At 33.5% G+C, this 21,912-nt stretch overlaps 1 protein-coding gene and 1 long non-coding RNA gene across 2 annotated transcripts; both read left to right on the plus strand.

Annotated features, from left to right (window-relative positions):
• Positions 1 to 5,111: 5,111 nt before the first annotated feature.
• On the plus strand, positions 5,112 to 10,907 carry LOC143067408 (uncharacterized). Its single transcript, XR_012975945.1, has 4 exons — positions 5,112 to 5,224; positions 7,701 to 7,827; positions 8,832 to 8,955; positions 10,771 to 10,907. It is a non-coding gene; the product is annotated as an uncharacterized LOC143067408 (long non-coding RNA).
• Positions 10,908 to 13,535: 2,628 nt separating this feature from the next.
• Positions 13,536 to 18,243, plus strand: LOC143066358 (mediator of RNA polymerase II transcription subunit 11-like). Its single transcript, XM_076239312.1, has 3 exons — positions 13,536 to 13,653; positions 15,674 to 15,814; positions 17,854 to 18,243. Exons 1-3 carry the CDS (start codon positions 13,575 to 13,577, stop codon positions 18,015 to 18,017), a joined length of 384 nt encoding a protein of 127 aa, XP_076095427.1. The 5' UTR covers positions 13,536 to 13,574; the 3' UTR covers positions 18,018 to 18,243.
• The last annotated feature ends 3,669 nt before the right edge of the window (positions 18,244 to 21,912 follow it).

Raw genomic sequence — 21,912 nt, forward strand, 5'->3', positions numbered from 1 at the left:
TTTTTGGTCCATAGATCATTGTAGATTCAACTGCCTGGAAAAATTGATAATAAATATAATGAATGAGTACCAATTGGTTGTAAAGTAAAAAGTAATTAGTTTTATTTTGTAATTTTTTATGAAAATATCATGAATATCTGATACAAATTTATATCACTAGTATAAATATAAAATTTGCCTTTATAATGACATCAGAAGTCCTAGAGTTAAAATATCGTTATTCATTGATAGAAAATTGAAAATATCAAATGGAATAAATTGGGAAAGTAATATTTTAATTAAAACCTTTTTATTAGTTTTAACCATGGATCAGTGTATTTGTGTGTGAGCTCTGGATACAAAATTCAATTCTATCGGTCACAATTTTCAGTGAAAGTTTATAGTTATTCTAACTCTAACATATATATATATATACTTTGAAATCAGTTCTCTTGATATAGAGTCCACACAATTTGTAACAGACAGATTGACGGACAGAAAGACTGATAGACAGACTGACAGACAGACCAACGGACAGACATACAGACCAGAACAGTCAGGAACAGAACAGAACAGACAGAAAGAACAGACAGAACTGAATAAACAGAACTGACAGACAGAACAGACAGACAGGACAGAATAAACAGACAGAACAGAAAGACAGAACAGACCAGAACAGGGAGAACTGACAGGAACAGAATAGAACAGACAGACAGAACAGAACAGACAGGTACAGAACAGACAGACCAGAACAGAGAGAACTGACAGGAACATAATAGAACAGACAGACAGAACAGAATAGACAGGTACAGAACAGACAGACCAGAACAGACAGACAGAACAGGAACATAATAGAACAGACAGAACAGAATAGACAGAACTGAGAGACAGAACAGACAGAACTGACAGACAGAACAGAACAGACAGAACTGACAGACAGACCAGAACATACAGAACAGACAGACAGACAGAACAGAACAGACAGAACTGACAGACAGACCAGAACATACAGAACAGACAGACAGACAGAACAGACAGAACTGACAGACATAACAGACCAGAACAGACAGAACAGAATAGACAGAATAGACAGACAGACCTGACAGACAGACAAACAGACAGACAGACCAGACAGAACTGACAGACAGAACAGAATAGACAGACAGAACTGACAGACAGAACAGAATAGACAGACAGAACAGACAGAACTGGCAGACAGACCAGAACAGACAGACCAGAACAAACCAGAACAGACAGAACAGAATAGACAGACAGAATAGACATACAGACCTGACAGACATACAGACAGACAAACAGACAGACATAATAGACAGAACAGACAGACATAATAGACAGAACAGACAGACAGATCTGACAGACAGAACAGAATAGACAGACCTCTGACAGACAGAACAGACTAGACAGACAGACCTGACAGACCTGACAGAACAGAACAGAATAGACAGACAGAACAGACTGAACAGAACTGACAGACAGAACTGACAGACAGACCAGAACAGACAGAACTGACAGACAGAACAGACTAGACAGACAGACAAGATAGACAGACAGACCTGACAGACAGACAGACAGAGACAAACAGACAGACCAGACAGAACAGAATAGACAGACAGAACTGACAGACAGAACAGACAGACAGACCAGAACAAACAAAACAGACCAGACAGAACAGAATAGACAGACAGAATAGACATACAGACCTGACAGACAGACAGACAGACAGACAGACAGACCAGACAGACAGAATAGACAGAACTGACAGACAGAACAGACAGAACAGAATCGACAGACATAATAGACAGACAGACAGACAGACAGACAGAACAGAACAGACCAGAACCAATGAACCATGAAAATTCAGGCAAGGTCAAATGAACCATGCCAGACAGACATGTGCACCTAACATTTATTCCAGACCTCAATTATTCATGACCTTCTTACTGAATAGAATCTGAGAAACTGACTTTAATATAGCAGAAAAAGTTAACATTGACAGTCTGAACCGTTAGCCACTAATCTGATACCCCAGACTAGTATATATTGATTTGGACTGGTGTATATATATGACCTTATCATATGTTTAGTAGTAAATACAGTAGTTTTGCATATGTGATAAATAGCCTGCTGTTTAATCCATATCGCGCAACTTTGATGCACACCCTTTATCGCATACCCTTTATCGCATACCCTTTATCGCACCCCTACCCTTTATCACACCCCTACATTTATTTTTATTTATTTTTTTTACATAAAGTCAGTTTTTTGTTTTTTTTGCTTATGAAAAATTTTCCTCCATTTTTTTTTATGACGTCATTGTTTGGTATGTGACGTCATGAACGTCGTTTTCATATTGTATGTGACGTCAAGAACGTCAAATTTTTTAAAAAATTTTTGGCACACTAAATGCAACTATAAAAAATACAAAAATAAACAAAATATTTTTAAAACAACAGCACGTAAATTGTAAGGTAACCAAGGTGCTTCGGATTAGTAATTGAGCAGTTCTTTTTTAAGGCCATTGAAACAAGACAGAAGTAGATCTGAAGGTAACCCAGTGTTATGAATCAGAAAACAGTTCATATAATACCCTTCTGTTGAAACATATGATAAAGCGTATAATACATGGCAAAATCCGTATCACATGCCGTATCACCCTCGACCAATATCATCCCTCGGGCCTAAAGGCCCTTGGGCTGATATTGATGTCTCGGGATGATACGAAATATGATACGGATTTTGCCATGTATTATTCTCTATTTATTACTGAATTGTATCTGAGAAACTGACTTAATCAGGAAAACTAAAAATTGGCCAACGATCGAACCATGAAAATGTTGTCATAGTCAGATTAACACTGTCAAACTTACATGTACATCTTACAATCATTCTGTACATCAAATTTAGCTGAGCTTAAGGTTTAGAGATACAGGTACCAGTACATGAAGTGTCTGAAAAACTAACTTAAGCTGGAAAACACTGACCAATGAAACATAAATTTGGCCAGTAGTTTTTCTAAAATAGAATGGTGTCATATTTTTATGCTGGTTCCCTTGTAGCTAAATATATACAGTCAGTTTTTTTTCATTGTTGAAGGCTACAAAATATGATTGCCAATAAATAATTGCTTACAAGACCACTCATTTGAACAGTGGTAAATTATAAGCTGTCTCATTTAATAGGCATCCTATCTCCTTATTGTATATTGGTGTCAGAAAGAATTGTACAAATATTAGCTTGTATGACCATGGCATTTGATTCTGACAATATCTGATGGCAGATTCTGGAAATAAATATTCTGTACCCCATTACTAGCAATTAGCAAATGTAAAGTTTGAAAAACATAATCTAGGCCGTTAGTTTTCTCATTTGAATTGTTTAACATTGTCTTATTGGGGCCTTTTACAGCTGACTATGCAGTATGGGCTTTGCTCATTGTTGAAGGCTGTATGGTTACAATGTACCTATAGTTGTTAATGTTTATGTCATTTTGGTCTTTTGTGGATAGTTGTCTCATTGGCAATAATTTCTTTTTTAATATCACAAATGAAAATAATAAGTATTCTGGCCTCAAAAAAGAAAATATATATATATTATAAAATAAATGTCTCTGTCTGCTTGCCATACATGCATATCATATTCACACTTATTTCTTACATGATTAATAGAATAATAGAATAGAACATGTAGAATACAACAAGAATGTGTCCAGAGGACACAGATGCCCCACTCACACTATCATTTTCTATGTAAAGTGGACCATGATATGGGGGTCAAAACTCTAATTTGGCATTTAAATCAGAAAGATCATATCTGCATAGGGAGCATGTATACTAAGTTTCAAGTTGATTGGACTTCAATTTCATCAAAAACTACCTTGACCAAAAATTTTAACATGAAGTGGGACAGACAGGTGAACAAACATACAGACAGAAGGACAGACGGATGCATGAACGGACCCACAGACCAGAAAACATAATGCTCCTCAACTATCACAGGTGCATGGGGCATAAAACCTAAATTGCCTAAATCACAGCATCCAAAGTTGAGCTGAATAATTACGTCGTAACTACAATCTCCTTCCCTTTCATGAATGTAACCTACCAAATTAGACTATTTACCAGATTTGATATCAAATATTAAAGCAACACGAGGGGTGCCACATGTGGAGCAGGATTTGCTTACCCTTCCAGAGCACCTGAGATCTCCCCTAGTTTTTGGTGGGGTTCATGTTGTTTATTCTTTAGTTTTCTATGTTGTGTCATTTGTAATATTGTTTGTCTTTTTGTCTTTTTCATTTTTAGCCATGGCGTTGTCATTTTGTTTTAGATTTATGAGTTTGACTGTCCCTTTGGTATCTTTCGTCCCTCTCTTACAATAAATTGAATGAATACAATGATTGTTTAAACAATTGCAGAAATAAAAACTAAATCTAATCAAATAATATATCAAACTATTCAATTAAGACCAGCACAGCAACCAGAAAAATCAACATTGAATATTACCTCATCACCCCACCCCCTTTTTTCCACTCAGGTAGTCCCCTTTTTTTTATCACTTTATCCTACCAAAGTGTGGGATCTCAGTGGCGGATCCAGAAATGATCATAAGCGGGGGCCAACGGACTGCCAAAGAGGGGGCCTGCTCCAGTCTTGCTCCAGTGATTCACTATAGACATTACACATAACCAACCATTTTTTTTCTGAAAAGGCCCCCCTTAGCCTACCCCACCTAAATTCACCTATGCCTGTAGATCTGAACCATACAAACTGGGATTTTATAAGGGTAAGATCATTTGGGGGAGAGGGTTGCAGATTTTATGTCACTTTTTAGAGTAGCAGAAAATAAATATGCTGGTTCTGGTCTGGCTACCTTCAGTTGGAAATACATATTCTGACACTCAAAAACCATGTTTCTACATTTTGTCTTTAATTTCTGATATTTGGGCAAACTAGAAAAAAAACCTGCTTAATAAAAAATGCTACTAAGTAAATATCACTATGTTGGATATCACACCTTTACATACAATATCAGATTCATATTTTTTGTTTGTTTGGCCTCACCTTAAAATTTTCGTCTGCACGATTTTTGTCAAACTACGTCATACCGGAAGTGAAAGTGACAACACTTGTGAAGGATTATATTAGCAGTGAAAGTGCATCTTGACCGGTTTCCAGAGTTAGATAAAGATGGATATGATAGCATCGTTAAGGAGAACGAAGAAAAGGTAATTTCTTTACAGATTGAGATATTTGATTTTCACCCTTCAATAATTTCCTGCAGTTAGAATCCATTTAACAACTCGCCCCATTGGAAAATGGCCCCATTTTTCCACAGGCACTTTTTCCCCAACATGACCAACTTTGTTTAGTCCGAGATTTCTACTCGTCCAACCTTCTTAAACATCGCCCCTCTCTTGTTTATCAATTCGCCCGTCCCACTTATGAAACAGTGGAAAATGCGATTACAAATAGGTCTGAAGGGTTAGACGAGATGGAAGCAAGTTAACAGGTTAACTCGTACCGGAAGCAGGAGAAATCGCCCCACTTTTTCACCAACTCGCCCCACTTTAAAAAAAATATCCTCACTTGTGAAAAGGGTAAAATCCCGTTAAAATTTTAGTTATAAATTTACAAAATGGTGCAAAGAACAGATGTGGTGATTAAAACTATGTACAGGAGATGAAGCTTTTTAAATAATATTGGAGACAGGGGCGGATCTAGCCATTTTAAAAAGGGGGGGGGGGGGGGTTCCTTACCCAGGACAAAGGGGGGGTTCCAGTTACATGTCCCCATTCAAATGCATTGACCCCAGCTCTGGATCCGCACCTGGTTCTTGAGTCTGATGGAATGAGAATTGTGCTAGATGGTATAACAAGAAGGTGATGTGTGATCTTGTACATCATAACCAGGCGTGCATGCAGTCTGCATTGTGTTAAAATATGCCAGTTTAGTGTGTTCAACATGTTTGATAAACTACTAGTATTATGAAACCTGTTGCAGGCATACCAAGCAGCTCGCCTTTGGACCGTCTCTATCTTTGAGATAGCCTGATTCTGAAGTATGGGGGTCCCAAACTGAGCTTCACGAAGGTGTATAGGTATTGAAGTGGGACAGGGACATAGTCATAGATATACTACTGGATTGCATCTTTTTTTATAAGTGGGGAGAATTGACGCTAATAAATTCATTGTGGTATATCTATTTGTCCCGACCCCACTAGATGGCATAAGTGGGGTATGTTGTTCAACCCTTTTGCAATGGGATTTTACCCTTTTTCATAAGTGGGGAGAGTTGATAAACAAGAGTGGGGCGTTTTTTTATAAAGCCGGGCGAGTGTGTGCAAAAGTGGGGTGATTAGGAGTGGGGCGATTTGTCATGGATTCACTCGTACCACCGAAAACTCATGAATACCAGAGTAACTCGTACCAATGGCAAGTCGTACCACTGGGCACTGTAAACACGTACCATTAAAAATATATTAAAAAATAGGAATGTTGTATGTTCTTTTGCAAACCTTATAAAAATAAAGGTGAAATACTTAAAGATTTATTCATGAAAAAATGATGTTCTTGGGGTGAAACTGATAATACTTTAATAATCTATGTCGGATAAAAGCTCTACAGAGCTCATGTTGTATTGTTATATATGTATAACCAACTTTAAATAAATCTTTTATTTATGCGATAATCTACATCTGCCACGGTATTTTCTATCCAATAGACAAGGAACATTAGCTACAAATTGGTCATTGTAATTTTATCCACCCCTTTTTTTTTTTACAGTGCGCAACATATTAGGTTAATGCATAGAATATTTTACATGTTCTACTCAAACATGTCCAAACATTGCCTAGTTTCGTGGGCCTTAGGACCCCCTATTTTGAAAATCCTAGATCTGCATCTTGAATATACTTTAAATACATTTAAGTTGGCAGCTTGTGGTTAATTGTGAAGATTTTTAACATTAAACATATCATCATGATCATATGCTGCTGATATGTTATTGGAAGTACCAGTATGTCATGTATGTATGTATATACTTCGGACTTCTCTCATGTCTCTTGAACTGAATTTTTATGTGCGTATTGTTGTTTACTTTTCTGCATTGGTTAGATTTACATCTTATATAGGGGGTCAGGGTTGAGATCTCATAAACATGTTTAAGCCCACCGCAATTTTGCGCCAGTCCCAAGTCAGGAGCCTTTGGCCTTTGTTAGTCTTGTATTATTTTAACTTTTAGTTTGTTGTGTACAATTTGGAGTTTTTGGAGTTAGTATGGCGTTCATTATCACTGAACTAGTATATATGTATTTTTGTTTAGGGGCCAGCTTAAGGACGCCTCTGGGTGCAGGAATTTTTCGCTGCATTGAAGACCTGTTGGTGACCTTCTGCTGTTGTCAATAGCTATCTGCTCTAAGGTCGGGTTGTTGTCTCTTTGACACCTTCCCCATTTCCATTCTCAATTTTATCAAATAAAGAATTTTTCTTAAAAATAGTTGTTTAAAATTCAAAAATACTATATTAGTTTCCTAGCTGATCAAAAATCAACATGATCAATGAACATGATTGGAAAATATTTGCGAGAGATAAATTCATTATATTTACATGATAATTGATTTTACTTATTAATTGGAATAAATAACATGAATAAAGGAATTGTAGAAGGAAACACACAAATATTATTTTAATATTCTATTTCTAGACTACTAGGACTCACAAGAAATGACACATTTGGCAAATTGCCCCAGGACTGGAAAGGCTAAAGGAGTAAAATGAAGTACACAAGAAATAAGAACGCAGACATGTGCTGCAGCTAGAAACAGATATATGTAAGTATTTATATTAAAATAAAAATTATCAGTGTTCCCAAAGTTGGGATTGGGAGTGAAGGTTTACAGCTTATCCTGCTACATTTTTGTACCTTAAATGAATTTTAAGAAGAAAAATTGCTTACTCTTTATGTTAATAACTTTCATGACTTTATAATAAATTTGCTTTAAATAAAGAATCTTGATTTTGTAATTTGCTTTAAATTAGTCCCCTACCAATGAAGTAAATGGGGACGTTAGATTTACACTCTGTCCGTCTGTCTGTCAATTCATCAGTCGAGCAAATCAGTTTCCACACTTTTTTCTTCGTTCTTGAAGATATTGATTTAATGTTTGTTGAAAAGTTTTATCATGACAAGTTATCTAGATCAAGTTTAATTGGTATTCTGGTCTGATGATTAAGTCCAGAGTTATGGTCCAAAAAATAATTTGATATTTATTATATTATTAGTTCGGGTAAAAATACCATGGTTACCAAACAATGTTGAGACATTTTTCCCAGCGTACATTGTATGTTTTTCTATATAGAATGCTTTATAATATTTTTGCATTTTAAATAGCTAGATTTACTATTTGAAATACAATTCAGTACCAATTACTTGTTTATGCATTACTATGGCATGTACAGCAAACTACAATATATATGTATATCAATTGCAAAATTTCGTCCAAACTAACTTATTCAGTAAAGTAAATGAGTTCCAGCTGGCAAAAATATGTACATGTAGTACATGTATGCACTGGAAGTTGTATCCCTGAGATTAATGAAATTGTTTTTGTACATGTACACAAAATATATATTTATTGTAAAAGAAATGAAAGTTTTCCACAGAATGTTATCCTCTTGGTCAAAGTACATGTACATGTATTTATGATAAACATTGATAAGTAATGCAATACATTTGTTTCCAATGTCATTGAGTTATTCAACAACAAATTCATGATATAAAAATGCATGAACACATGAATTAGATACATGTAAGTAATCATATATTTTTTTTCAGGGGAATATTTTGCATATAAAATCCAGAGAATGAATCAATAGGGATAGGACACATCTTATTTACTAGAAAGTGTTTCCTGGGCAATCCTGGCATACCTGAGGAACTTGAAGGCTGTTTGTTTAAGGTATTAAGACTTAACTACATGTATTAACATTTATATGATATACATGTATATATATAGATAATGCATATACAATGTACATGCCCCTTGGAAACATTCATCAAATGGAAAATTGCCTTATGAGTGCTCTAATGTGTACAATTCTTATCCAGATTTTTGTTGAGCCTGCAGCTTTTGTTGCAGAAAGCTTGACATACATGTAGGGAAATTGATCCGGTGGTATTGGCGGCAGCAGCTAACTTCTTAAAAGCCTAATATTTTAGAGGTTGGAAGACTTGGATGCTTCATACTTTGTATATAGATGCCTCATTTTATGAAGTTTCCGTCAATTAAATGTCCAATGTCCTTGACGTCATTTTTATGGTTCAGTGATTACTTGAAAAAAAGTTTAGATTTTTGTAATGTTAAATTCTCTCTTATTATAAGTAATAGGATAACTATATTTGGTATGTGCGTACCTTGCAAGGTCCTTGTGCCCGTCAGACAGTTTTTACTTGACCTCAACTTCATATCATGGATCAGTGAACAAGGTTAATTTTTGGTGGTCAAGTCCATATCTCAGATACTTTAAGCAATAGGTCTTGTATATTCAGTGTATGGAAGGACTGAAAGGTGTACATGTCCAACTGGCAGGTGTCATCTGACCTTGACCTCATTTTCATGGTTTAGTGGTTGTAGTTAAGTTTTTGTGTTTTTGGTCTTGTTTTTTTAAACTGTATGCAAAATTATAGGTCTACTATATTTGGTGTATGAAATGATTGTAAGCTAAAGATGTACATGTCAAACTGGCAGGTGTCATATGACCTTAACCTCATTTTTATGGTTCTGTTAATTGGCTTGGCTATAAATGACTGAAGTATTCTTTGTACATCTTTAATCTAAACCCACCAAGTCACTGTAAATACAAAGATACATACAAATAGAACTAAAGACTATATAGACTAAACTATGATATCTAAACTACTGAACTAAATAGTTAACAGTTCAGCAGTAATAGTTAGTTTTTGAGTTTTGGTCAGTTTTTCTTATATATTGCAATAGGTCTACTATGTTTGGTGTATGGAATGATTATAAGGTGTACATGTATGTCTAGCTGGCAGGTGTCATCTGACCTTGACCTCATTTTCATGGTTCAGTGGTCAAAGGTAAGTTTTTAAGTTTTGGCCTTTTTAAAAAATAAACTATATGGTCAACTAATTATTTGGTGTATGGAAATATTGTATGAACTATATGTTAGTCGCACAGCTCACTAAAAGCTTGCATACACCTGGTTTCCTAGCCTCGTACAAATACAGCTGATATTTAAAGACACTAAACAGTTATTGTCTATATATTTAGGACAAAACATAATATCAATGATTAGTAAAGAAGGCGAGACATTTCAGTGTGTGCACTCTTGTTATGAAATTTATTTAAAGTTTTATGTCATCAATATTTTAGACAAGTTTGAAAATCATATCAGATCAAATATTTTTAAAAGAATTGTTTCCTTCAATGTCCCAAATATAAAAAAAAGAAGATGTGGTATGATTGCCAATAAGACAACTCTTCACAAGAGACCAAATGACAAAGAAATTAACAACTATCATCATGATCATGACTATAGTTAATTGTACAACATTCAACAATGAGCAAAGCCCATACCACAGTCAGCTATATAAGGCCCTGAAATGACGAATGTAAAACAATTCAAACAAGAAAACAAACCACCTAATTTACATGTATGTGATGTGATTTGTTTTTAAAAGCTGAAATTATCAATAAACAAACTCATAAATGCTATGTAAATTAATATTTTATTTCAATTTTTATTTACAGACAAGAAAACAACTCCAGCATGCAAGAAAAAAGAAACATAGTTTGGAACCAAATATTTGACATTAATTTAGTTCATTTTTGTTGCTTATACAATTATATTTATTTGAAAATTAAAGTTGACTAAAACAGAACTGAAATATTTGTCATCTGTGAATATTTGTAGGGTTGAGAAACATTTATTTTGGAAGGTACATGTATCATGTGTATGGCTATAAAATCAGATATGACAACTAAAGTCATGGAAGTGTTTATACATTTTCGATAAAGAACAATACTGGTTTAAATGCTTGAACCACTGTATCAGGTTAGGGTGAAGATTGGTGCCAGATAAAACGTTTAAACCCAGTGCATTTGTTTGCACCTTTCCTATGTCAGGAACCTGATGTTAAGTGGGCTTATTATGTGTTTAATAATTGTTGGCTTCTCAATTTTTATGTATCTTAGATCATTGATTTCCCTGTGTGAAAAGGGTTAGACTGGTAATTTTTGATGCCCTTTATTGCTTGCTGTTTGGTGTGAGCCTAGGCTCTGTTGAAGGCTGTACTTTGACCTATAATGGTTTACTTTTACCAATTGTGACTTGGATGGAGAGTTGTCTCATTGGCATTCAAACCAAATCTGTTATAATTTAAACTTGTTTAGTATATATTAAGATCCATTTTGTACACTTAGTGATCTATTTATTTAGCAATCAATGCAATCAGCAGGGTTTAAGATCATTTGTTGGGGGACCTGTTAGTATGCTAGTCAAATGCAGTTGTTAAAATATACTTTTTCATTTTTTTGTGATTGAAAATGTTGTTTGTGCTGTATTTAGACCCCTCTTCCAAGAAATTTATTTATGCACACATTTGCTGATGGCACAGGGTTAGGTTTGTGTTTTAAGGCCAGTAGCAAATACCTGCATATCAGAATAAGAACATGTCAATTTGATTGACGGGTTGGTTAACATTTGCAATAAACAGGCTTTTATTTGAACTAAGAATTACTTTGATTTATGGAATTTGCTTGATTTCTTGTTATTGATTTTTTTTTTATAAATTCCATGTCTATTCTATACTGAAATGTTCTGTGCTGCGCACAACACTTTCTATTACAAAGAAAACATTATATTTTCAATAGAATGTACTGTGCCGTGCACAACACTATCTAACCAAAATACAATATATGGAAAATGTTATGAACCGCTTAAATGATCATAATACCAAATAAACATGGAATTTTTTTTAAACTTTAAACACGAGAAATTATGCAAATTCCATAATTAAAAATAATTCCAAAGTAAAAAAATAGTAATTTGTGGAGCAACATCCACTTATCTCTTCAGGGAAGTATACACAATTCAATCCTCCATGACATGTTTTGACCTAGAACATCAGAGGAACTTTAGAATTCTAGTTTTCCCTTAAAAAAACATTAATCAGGAAGCATTGTTGATCTCAGAAGAAGTAAAAAATCATCAATTTTATATATAAAAAGTTCTTGTCATTATTCACGGAAATTACCTTAAATTATCTTCTGTCTGTTAGCTGTCTTCTAACAAAATATTTTTCCCATATAAAAACGATTTTTATGTGTTTAAAATATATTTTAAGGGCCACTGGTATTTTTTTGTTTCAATGTCTTCAAGACATTTACATTTTTTTTCAAGACGTCTTGGATAAGAGGATACAATTTTTGAAGTTGCAAAAATGTCTTGAAGATATATGTCTTAAGACATATATTCCATGTCTCAAGACACATCTTAAAAGGTTTCATGTCTTAAGATGTATGCTCTATGTCTCAAGACATAAGGTGTATGTCTCAAGACTGTCTCGAGACGTCTTAAGACAATGAGGTTCATTTGCTATGTACGCAGAAAATAGTCACATAAAATCTAACTTGAGGAAGACAAAAAAAGTCATCATTTAAAATTCCTGTGGAGATTTGCAAAAAAGGCAGAAATGTCAATAATTGATACAAAATTATAACTTTACCGCTTCTATTCATCAGAATGTATTGTTTCTTGATTTTTTAGCGGTCTACAGCGGTATGGGTTTTGCTCATTGTTGAAGGCCGTACGGTGACCTATAGTTGTTAATGTCTGTGTCATTTTGGACTTTTTGTGGATAGTTGTCTCATTGGCAACCATATCACATCTTCTTTTTTATATTAAGAGTATAACAAACAATTTAAAGGTGTTTTCATATCTTTAATCAAGCTATAATCTAGACTTCTATTCGTAATTCATTAGTAGTGACCATTAATTGAATTTTTCAACCGTGTCCAGGTAAAGAATCTCAAATTTAATAAAAATAATTTAGCTTGTATTCTTCCTTTTGTGGTTTAAACTGTTTCTTTAGATATGTAAGTTGCTGAAAAAATATAATATACAGATATAAACAATACCAATTTTTTCACATTATTTTTCAAAATGGTCACAAAGTTTCAAATTTGAAATTTCTTTTATGAAAAATGCACGAAAAAAATAAAACTACCCATAACACTACGGTTTTGTACATTTCATGAGCAGAAGATATATAATTTAGTCAAATACAAACTTATAAGCCCATCAAAGTATCATACTTTTCATAAATTAAAAAAAAAAAAAACCAAAAAAGACTATTTTTTGGCAACATTTTATTTATCCCGGGGTGAACCAGGGTCAGGTGTTATTTACACCGGAGTAATTAACCAATCAGATAACAGTAGTCCTGCTGTATAAGAAATAACAGTTGTTATTCCATCGTGTGAGCAGGCAAAAAATATAATAGATTCCGGAAACTGAATTCCTATCCCGAAAACGACTCCGATATAAAAAAAAAATGGGTTCCGGTCCGGTCGAAAGAATCCAACAACTCGATATTATTGAGAGGGAAATTGCAACAGCTATTCATAGTGCTGGTAAATTATTAGTAAACAATTTGATTATTTATTTCATGTGATCCATAGAAGATAGAATTTACTTAAAGTAATGGGGAACAAAACATATTTTAAGTAAGCGAGAAAATTATCTCCCCTTATCAGAGACAAAAAATTATCTGTGTTTTATATTTGTTCAACTCAATATTATTCAGAGGAAAATTGCAAAAGCTATTTATAGAGCTGGTAAATTATTAGTAAACAATTTGATATTTCATGTCATTTGAAATCAATAGAAGATAAATGTTACTTAAAGTAATGGAACTTAACATATTTAAGTGTGAAAATTATCTCCCCTTATCACATCTGTTCAACTTGATATTATCGAGAGGGGAATTGCAACAGCTATTTATAGAGCGGGTATATCATTAGGAAACAGTTAAAATAATGTAATCTTAAATATTTTAGGCTGAGAATTGTCTGCCCTTATCACCGACAAAATCTGTGACCATCTGTTCAACTTTAAGACACCAAGGATTTGTAAAGTTAAACTAAACAAATCATTGAAGTAATGAAGATTTGATACATTTCGTGTTCTTGAGTGTTTTTGTAAAACCAGTGAAACAGAAAATTAGTAAAATTTGAAGTGACCAATTGCTATTTTGGAGCTTATAACAGCATTAGAATAATTAACTAATGCCCTTTCATAAAAGAAAAACATTTCATATCATCCCATATTGTCTTTGGTTTGGTCGTGTGTCATTGATTTTTATAATTAATATCTCTATGCATACAAGTTACAACACTTATGTAGATACATATTTCCACTTGAAATGTGTAGATTAATCAAAGTAAAAAATGTATAGTCATAGTGAAACATGATCTATAGATTATAATGATTGATTTTTCAGTATTCAACCAGGGGCGGATGCAGGAATTTTCGAAAGGGGGGGTGCTAACCCAGGGCAAAGGGGGGTGCAAAACATATGTCCCGATACAAATGCATTGATCGGCAAAAATAAAGGGGGGGTGCGCACCCCCGGAACCCCCCCTCTGGATCCGCCACTGATTCAACCCATATTTATCTACATATATGTCATGTATGTAAGCAGAAGCAGACATGTGGGTATTGCAGGGGTCGAATTTAAGCTTTTTTGTGTACTGGCCAGCCGGACCAGTGGACTGAAAACTCTACTGGTCCGGCTCCAAATCTACTGGTCCTGCAAAAAATGACATTAATTTGACAAACACTAATATAAATGACAGATTTTTAATTTTGATGCTTTCGTTTACATATTAAGTAACAAAGGAATAGTCTTTATTCTGATTTTGATAAAGGCTATGGTAATCTCAATGATTTTCTTTATCAAAATCAGGATCAAGGACAGGAAAAATGTCAACATTGTCTTCCTCATGACAACCATACCGAGGTGTCTGACTAGGGCGTCTGGAGCGCTGTCAAGAAATATTTCACATTTCAATAGCCGGGACTAATGATCAAATAATCAAATGATGCTATATCTTCAGTGTGAAACATAATGAACAAAAGATCTGATAAAACAGTTGGACGCAATTGTGATCACCAATCATTCTTTACAAGTTTCATCTCAGAAAATCGCCTTTCTGCATCAGCAGAATGAGCAGGAAGGGACAGGATTAAATTATCTTAATATTTTTGTCCAGCCGTTTAACTCCTTCCAAGAATTTCCACATTTTATATTGTTGTGAAGGACGCTCACCTGAGATATTAATTAACTTGATCAATTGTAATACTCCCCAGTACCGTGTAATTGATTTCACAGGTAAATTGTTTTGTAAACAAAAGGAGATCAGTGATTTTTATCGACAAATTTCTACTGGACCGCCGGACCACCAGCTGACAAAATCTACTGGTCCGACGCAAATTTTACTAGTCCCGGACTACTGGACTAGCGCTAATTTCGACCCCTGTATTGTTAGATTAAATATTATGATGCTTACATGTTAGGAACTAATGACCTGTCTCCAGGATCCTGTCAAACACATTATGATAAACTCATAAAACAACATTATTTTTTTTTAGGTTTAGCTCTCCAGGAATTAGCCAAAGAAAAGCCACAAGCTAAACAAATAGAGACACATACAACAACTTTCATGAAAACTTTGATGGAAGTAGAGAAAAAAATGACAAACCATATTAACTACCTCACACAAGTTTCTACAGGTAAGATTATTTATCAGTCATCTTTTGGTTAGTTTATATACATGTATGAATTACTGTGAGAGTACTTTATTCGTGGGGTACAAATGTTCATGGCTTTTTTTCTGAATGGCTATATCCATGAATTTCAGTGTCCAATCAAATATAATAACTGTTGTCCAAATCTAAACATCTAAACTAAAGATCCCCATGTATATGATTTTTGACTACATTAATGATAAAGACATATTATCTAGAGAAAACATCAAGACAGAATTTTATCCATTTACTCTTTTAAGAATTTCAAGGTGTATAACTTTTAACCTTTATAAATTTTCATGAAAAATTCGTGAAAATGGACACATTATTTTGAAATAGTTAATACATGTAGCCTATAAGAAAAATAGGAAACAACATATGATTACATTTGTACTTTTAGAAATCTTTGTTTCTATTTTTTCCCCAGGAACATGTAATTTACAACTATATTATATATAAACAAGTCTAAATTAAAAAACAACAATGTTAAAACCTATGATAACATTGGATAAAAACCACAATTTTTATACGTGTGCATATTAAAATTATTTTGTCGTAGATAGAGGAGTCTACATGTATATAGATCACAAACAACATTTTCCAAAAGACCAAAAAAGTGAAAAAGTATATTATTACAAAATGCATTTGACTAACAGGTCGAACAGCTGATGTTTTTAAACCCTGCTGAAACATTTTTTTGGGTGCTAAAATGTTATTTGAAATATTTAACCAAATTAGTTATACATGTATCAAAGGAGTAGGTCCGGTAAGGACCGATTTTGGCCTCAAATTTCATGTTCATCTGACGAAAGATTTTGACCACTTTTTAAACACTTAAGTGTCTAATTTATTTGAATCAATTAGTTTATGTGAAAGATTTCAACTGACTTAGTCATAAAAACGCACGGAGTCAAGCTGAAATATGAAAAATCTACCAAATATGCTGAAAAATGTCATTTTTTCTGAGGTTTTTGTCAAAAATGAAAGTGTCCACATCCGTGTTCATCCTCAACCTTTATATATGTTATGTATTCTCATAAAATACAACTTACAAAATTTCAATAATGAGGATGAGCACCAATGCGGCCACTTCCGTTTTACACCAAAACCGTCTAAAGTTTAACTAAAATGCTAGAATTGTGAAGATTTCAGTAATTTAGCATGACTTAATGGTGCTAGTACCCGATATATGTGCACTGTTTTGTCAAAATCAGCCCAAATTTATGTAGCAGAAGCATCCTACTGTCCAATGAATAACAAAAAGTTTACATTTTAACAATTTTGTAAAACTGCTATATTTTGGGGCCAAAAAGGGGTCTTACTGGACCTACTCCTTTAAGTTTTATGTCATTACAGAAATCAAATGAATGGATCATTAATTTTTAAAGTTTTTTTGCCATTGAAAAGAATCAATGACAATTCTTACTTACTAGTTAAACTGTTATCAAAGAAAAAAACAAAAGAATTAGACTTAAAACTGTCAACTGTTAATTTAATTATTTGTTATGCCCCACCTACGATAGCAAAGGGGCATTATGTTTTCTGGTCTGTGCGTCTGTCCGTTCATCCGTTCGTTTGTTTGTGTGTCTCATTTCAGGTTAAAGTGTTTGGTCAAGGTAGTTTTTGATGAAGTTGAAGTCCAATCAACCTGTAACTTAATTTATATGTTCCTTATGATATGATCTTTCTAATTTTAATGCCGAATTAGAGTTCTGACCCCAAATTCAGGGTCCACTGAACATAGAAAATGCTAGTGGGAGTGGGGCATCTGTGACACATTCTTGTTTTAATTACAATTTTGACTTATAAAGGTCACTACAGAGGAATCAATTTCTTTTTCAATTGCCATGGCAATTGAAATTCAGTGGATTTAATTCATAAGTCATTGAACTTTTATTTTATGAAATGGATTTCCTTTGCCTAGCTGTCAAAATCAGTTTAAGAATTTTTCCTGTTGATTGTCAATATGCAGACAGTTTTATACAATGTGTATTGTTCCTGATTATTAATTGATTCTGTTTCAGGTCAGCCTCATGAGGGATCATCATATGCAGCGTCTAAAGATTTGACTCTAGCTTATCACAGAATAGATCATATCAAAAGCAGATTGGCTACTCTAGAAAGATTCCATCATGAACTTAGTCCTCAAAAACCTCATGCCAAGACTTTACAAATGTCTGACTCTTGAATATCATGTGACTCATATTAAGTTGTTATAGATGATGCTCAATGTCCGTATATATGTTGTCTTGGAAGGATACAAAAAACTGACAAGAGTTTGTCAGAAATTCTAATATTTTTAAAGAACAACAAAAATGCATGTAAATGTGATCTTTGTGAGGTGTAAGATCCAGACCATGTACATATAGTCACCATATTGTCAAAATTGTACAATAAATGCTTTATAAAGTCTTGATACTTTTCTTTTTGTAGACCTTCTTGTCAACTGTTTCAAAAACAGGAATGAGCAGGAATGTATGGTTATCACCTTAATAACAGTGTCCTTCTTTATGTTTCATCTACAAATATATAGGTTGTGAGGATTTTAAACCTTTCAAAACTGCAGTATTAAAGAAACATTCTTAATCTAGTTAGCAGAAAAAGCCTTCAATTGGTTGTAACATTTTCAACATCTCTGATTTTGGAAATAAATGTAGCATTTTGTAAAGTTTGTAACCAGATGCTCCGCAGGGCGTAGCTTTATACGACCGCAGAGGTTGAACCCTGAACGGTTGGGGCAAGTATGGACACAACATTCAAGCTGGATTCAGCTCTAAATTTGGATTGTGATTAAATAGTTGACACAGCATAGGTTTCTGACACAGAATGAATGTGTTCTAATGAAATTGATTTTTTTGTTTTCTCTTAGAGCAATTCACTATGCTGTTGAATATTATTCCTCTCAAAAAAATGTTTGAAGAAATTTTCTTTTTATTTATGAAATTTCAAATGAGAAAATTGAACCCAATTTTTTTAATCACATCCCCCTTTCCTTTATTCCAAAACTAATCTCAATTAAAATTTCTAATGGAGTTTGCAACAATAACTACTCATTTAAATACATCATAAAATATTAAGATGTAAAAAAACTGCTTGTTATCACTGAATGGTAAATATTATTTTAATTTATCAGTTGGTAGTAAAAAGTGAATATACATTGTATATTGTACATATAACAAAGATTTAAGTTGATTCTGGACAAAGAAAGATAACTCCAAATAAAAAAAATTCTTACAATTAGATATTTCTTGCTTACTATTCTGGACAAAGAAAGGTAACTCTAATTAAAAACAAAATTGCTATTTCACAATATTTTGCAATAAGATATTTCTTGCCATTGCGCAATACTGTGCAATTGAAAAGACTTGCTATTGCACAAAACTTAATATAATAATTTTAAATCCTGATTTGGACCAACTTGAAAACTGGGCCCATAATCAAAAATCTAAGTACATGTTTGGATTCAGCATATCAAAGAACCCCAAGATTTCAATTTTTGTTAAAATCAAACTAAGTTTAATTTTGGACCCTTTGGACTTTAATGTAGACCAATTTGAAAACAAGACCAAAAATGAGGAATCTACATACACAGTTAGATTTGGCATATCAAAGAACCCCATTTATTCAATTTTTGATGAAATCAAACAAAGTTTAATTTTGGACCCCGATTTGGACCAACTTGAAAACTGGGCCGATAATCAAGAATCTAAGTACATTTTTAGATTCAGCATATCAAAGAACCCAACCAATATTTTTTGTCAAAATCAAACAAAGTTTAATTTTGGACCCTTTGGACCTTAATGTAGACCAATTTGAAAACGGGACCAAAAGTTAAAAATCTACATACACAGTTAGATTTGGCATATCAAAGAACCCCAATTATTCAATTTTGATGAAATCAAACAAAGTTTAATTTTGGACCCTTTGGGCCCCTTATTCCTAAACTGTTGGGACCAAAATCATTACCAACCTTCCTTTTATGGTCATAAACCTTGTGTTTAAATTTCATAGATTTCTATTTACTTATACTAAAGTATGGTGCGAAAACCAAGAAAAATGCTTATTTGGGACCCTTTTTGGCCCCTAATTCCTAAACTGTTGGGACCCAAACTCCCAAAATCAATACCAACCTTCCTTTTGTGGTCATAAACATTGTGTTCAAATTTCATTATTTTCTATTTACTTAAACTAAAGTTATTGTGCGAAAACCAAGAATAATGCTTATTTGGGCCCTTTTTTGGCCCCTAATTCCTACACTGTTGAAACCAAAACTCCCAAAATCAATCCCAACCTTTCTTTTGTGGTCATAAACCTTGTGTCGAAATTTCATAGATTTCTATTAACTTAAACTAAAGTTATAGTGCGAAAACCAAGAAAATGCTTATTTGGGCCCTTTTTGGCCCCTAATTCCTAAAATGTTGGGACCTAAACTCCCAAAATCAATATCAACCTTCCTTTTGTGGTCATAAACCTTGTTGTAAAATTTTATAGATTTATATTCACTTTTCTAAAGTTAGAGTGCGAAAACTAAAAGTATTCAGACGACGACAACGATGACGACGACGCAGACGACGACGCCAACGTGATAGCAATATACGATGAAAATTTTTTCAAAATTTGCGGTCGTATAAAAAGGTCCCTTAGAGATTTGTTAAGCAGAACAGGTGACTACTGATTGGAGGAAACATTTCCTGTTTAAATTCAACTGGCCTAAGAGACCAAGTGAGCTTTTCTAATTACTTGTCCTTTCTTGTCCGTCATTCTTAACTTTTACAAAAATCTACTCCTCTGAAAACTACAGGGCCAAAGTTAATCAAACTTGTCTACTGTAGGAGTATTAGCTCTTTTAATGAAGATTTTTACCAACATTTTATGTTTTGCCTACTATCTTGAAAACTTAAAAAGATAGATGGACTCATTATACAGCAAAAAATACTCGGGTAATTTAATCAATGAGTGATAGATTTCTCTCAGAAGAAAATTAAAGGGTCCCAGTGAATAAACTACACAGATTGATTGATTGTTGGTTGCTTAACGTCCAGTGGCAAATATTTCATGCATATTCAGGACGAGATAAACTACACAGAGAACAATAGCTATTGTATTTATTCAATAGGACAGGTGAACTTGCAAAAGTTTAAATACCTTGGTCATATAGAGATGGCACTGTAGAAAACTTTCATTGGGTTCTCAATAAATATAGATAAAGGAAGATGTGGTGTGAATTTAGTCCAAACATATTTTATTGTTCAAAATGACAAAAGGATCAGACACAAGTTTTACAACTTAGTAATGTCTTGTGGTGTGAGTGCAAATGAGACAACTCTCCATCCAAATAACAATTCATTAAAGTAAACCATTATAGGTCAATGTATGGCCTTAAACACAGAGCCTTGGCTCACACCAAACAAAAAGGGCCCCCAAACTACTAGTGTAAAATATGCATATTTAAGACAGTGTATAAATTGCTCTCTAAATACAGCTGTTTCTTTTTTTTTCTGTTTGAAATTCTGTTTGAAATTTACCTTTGGCAATGAGACAGATCATGTTTTCTGCTTGTTAGTTCCCTACTGACGAAGTTATCAACAGTTTTTTCTTCATGCTTGAAGATATTGAAATGATCTTTGGTGTATTGTTTTATCATGTCAATTTACAGTTCAAGTTTGAATTTTTTTCCAGTTAGATGATTTTGTGCAGAGTTGTGGTCCTTGGACTTGGAAAATTCACTAAAATAACCAGTTTTCCTTACTTTTTTTCATCATGCTTGAAGATGTTGATTTGATAATAAGGATATAGTTTAATCATGACAAGTTAGAGTTCAAGTTATTTTTATGTTCCAATACAAGGAATTTTTAAACAATAGGGGACTATGTATTGAGCATTGTCTTTTAGTTTAAATTTGACTTGCTTAGACTGGAAGTGATTTGGCTTGACATATATTTGATAAACACTGTATGTCTACATATTCCAGTTCGTCACATTTCTATTCAATCTTGAAAAAAAACCCATTAAAACAAAAAAACACCAGAACTGTTTGCACAGAGACATGTCTCACTTATTTGTTATTTTGATAATGCTGTTAA

Source organism: Mytilus galloprovincialis, chromosome 3 (assembly GCF_965363235.1).
Source record: "Mytilus galloprovincialis chromosome 3, xbMytGall1.hap1.1, whole genome shotgun sequence".
NCBI lineage: Eukaryota > Metazoa > Mollusca > Bivalvia > Mytilida > Mytilidae > Mytilus > Mytilus galloprovincialis.

Coding starts and splice junctions, on each gene's coding strand:
- LOC143066358 (XM_076239312.1), top strand. CDS start 13,575: ATGGGTTCCGGTCCGGTCGAAAGAATCCAACAACTCGATATTATTGAG. Junction 13,654..15,673: donor AACAGCTATTCATAGTGCTG/GTAAATTATTAG, acceptor ATTTTTTTTTAG/GTTTAGCTCTCCAGGAATTA. Junction 15,815..17,853: donor CCTCACACAAGTTTCTACAG/GTAAGATTATTT, acceptor ATTCTGTTTCAG/GTCAGCCTCATGAGGGATCA.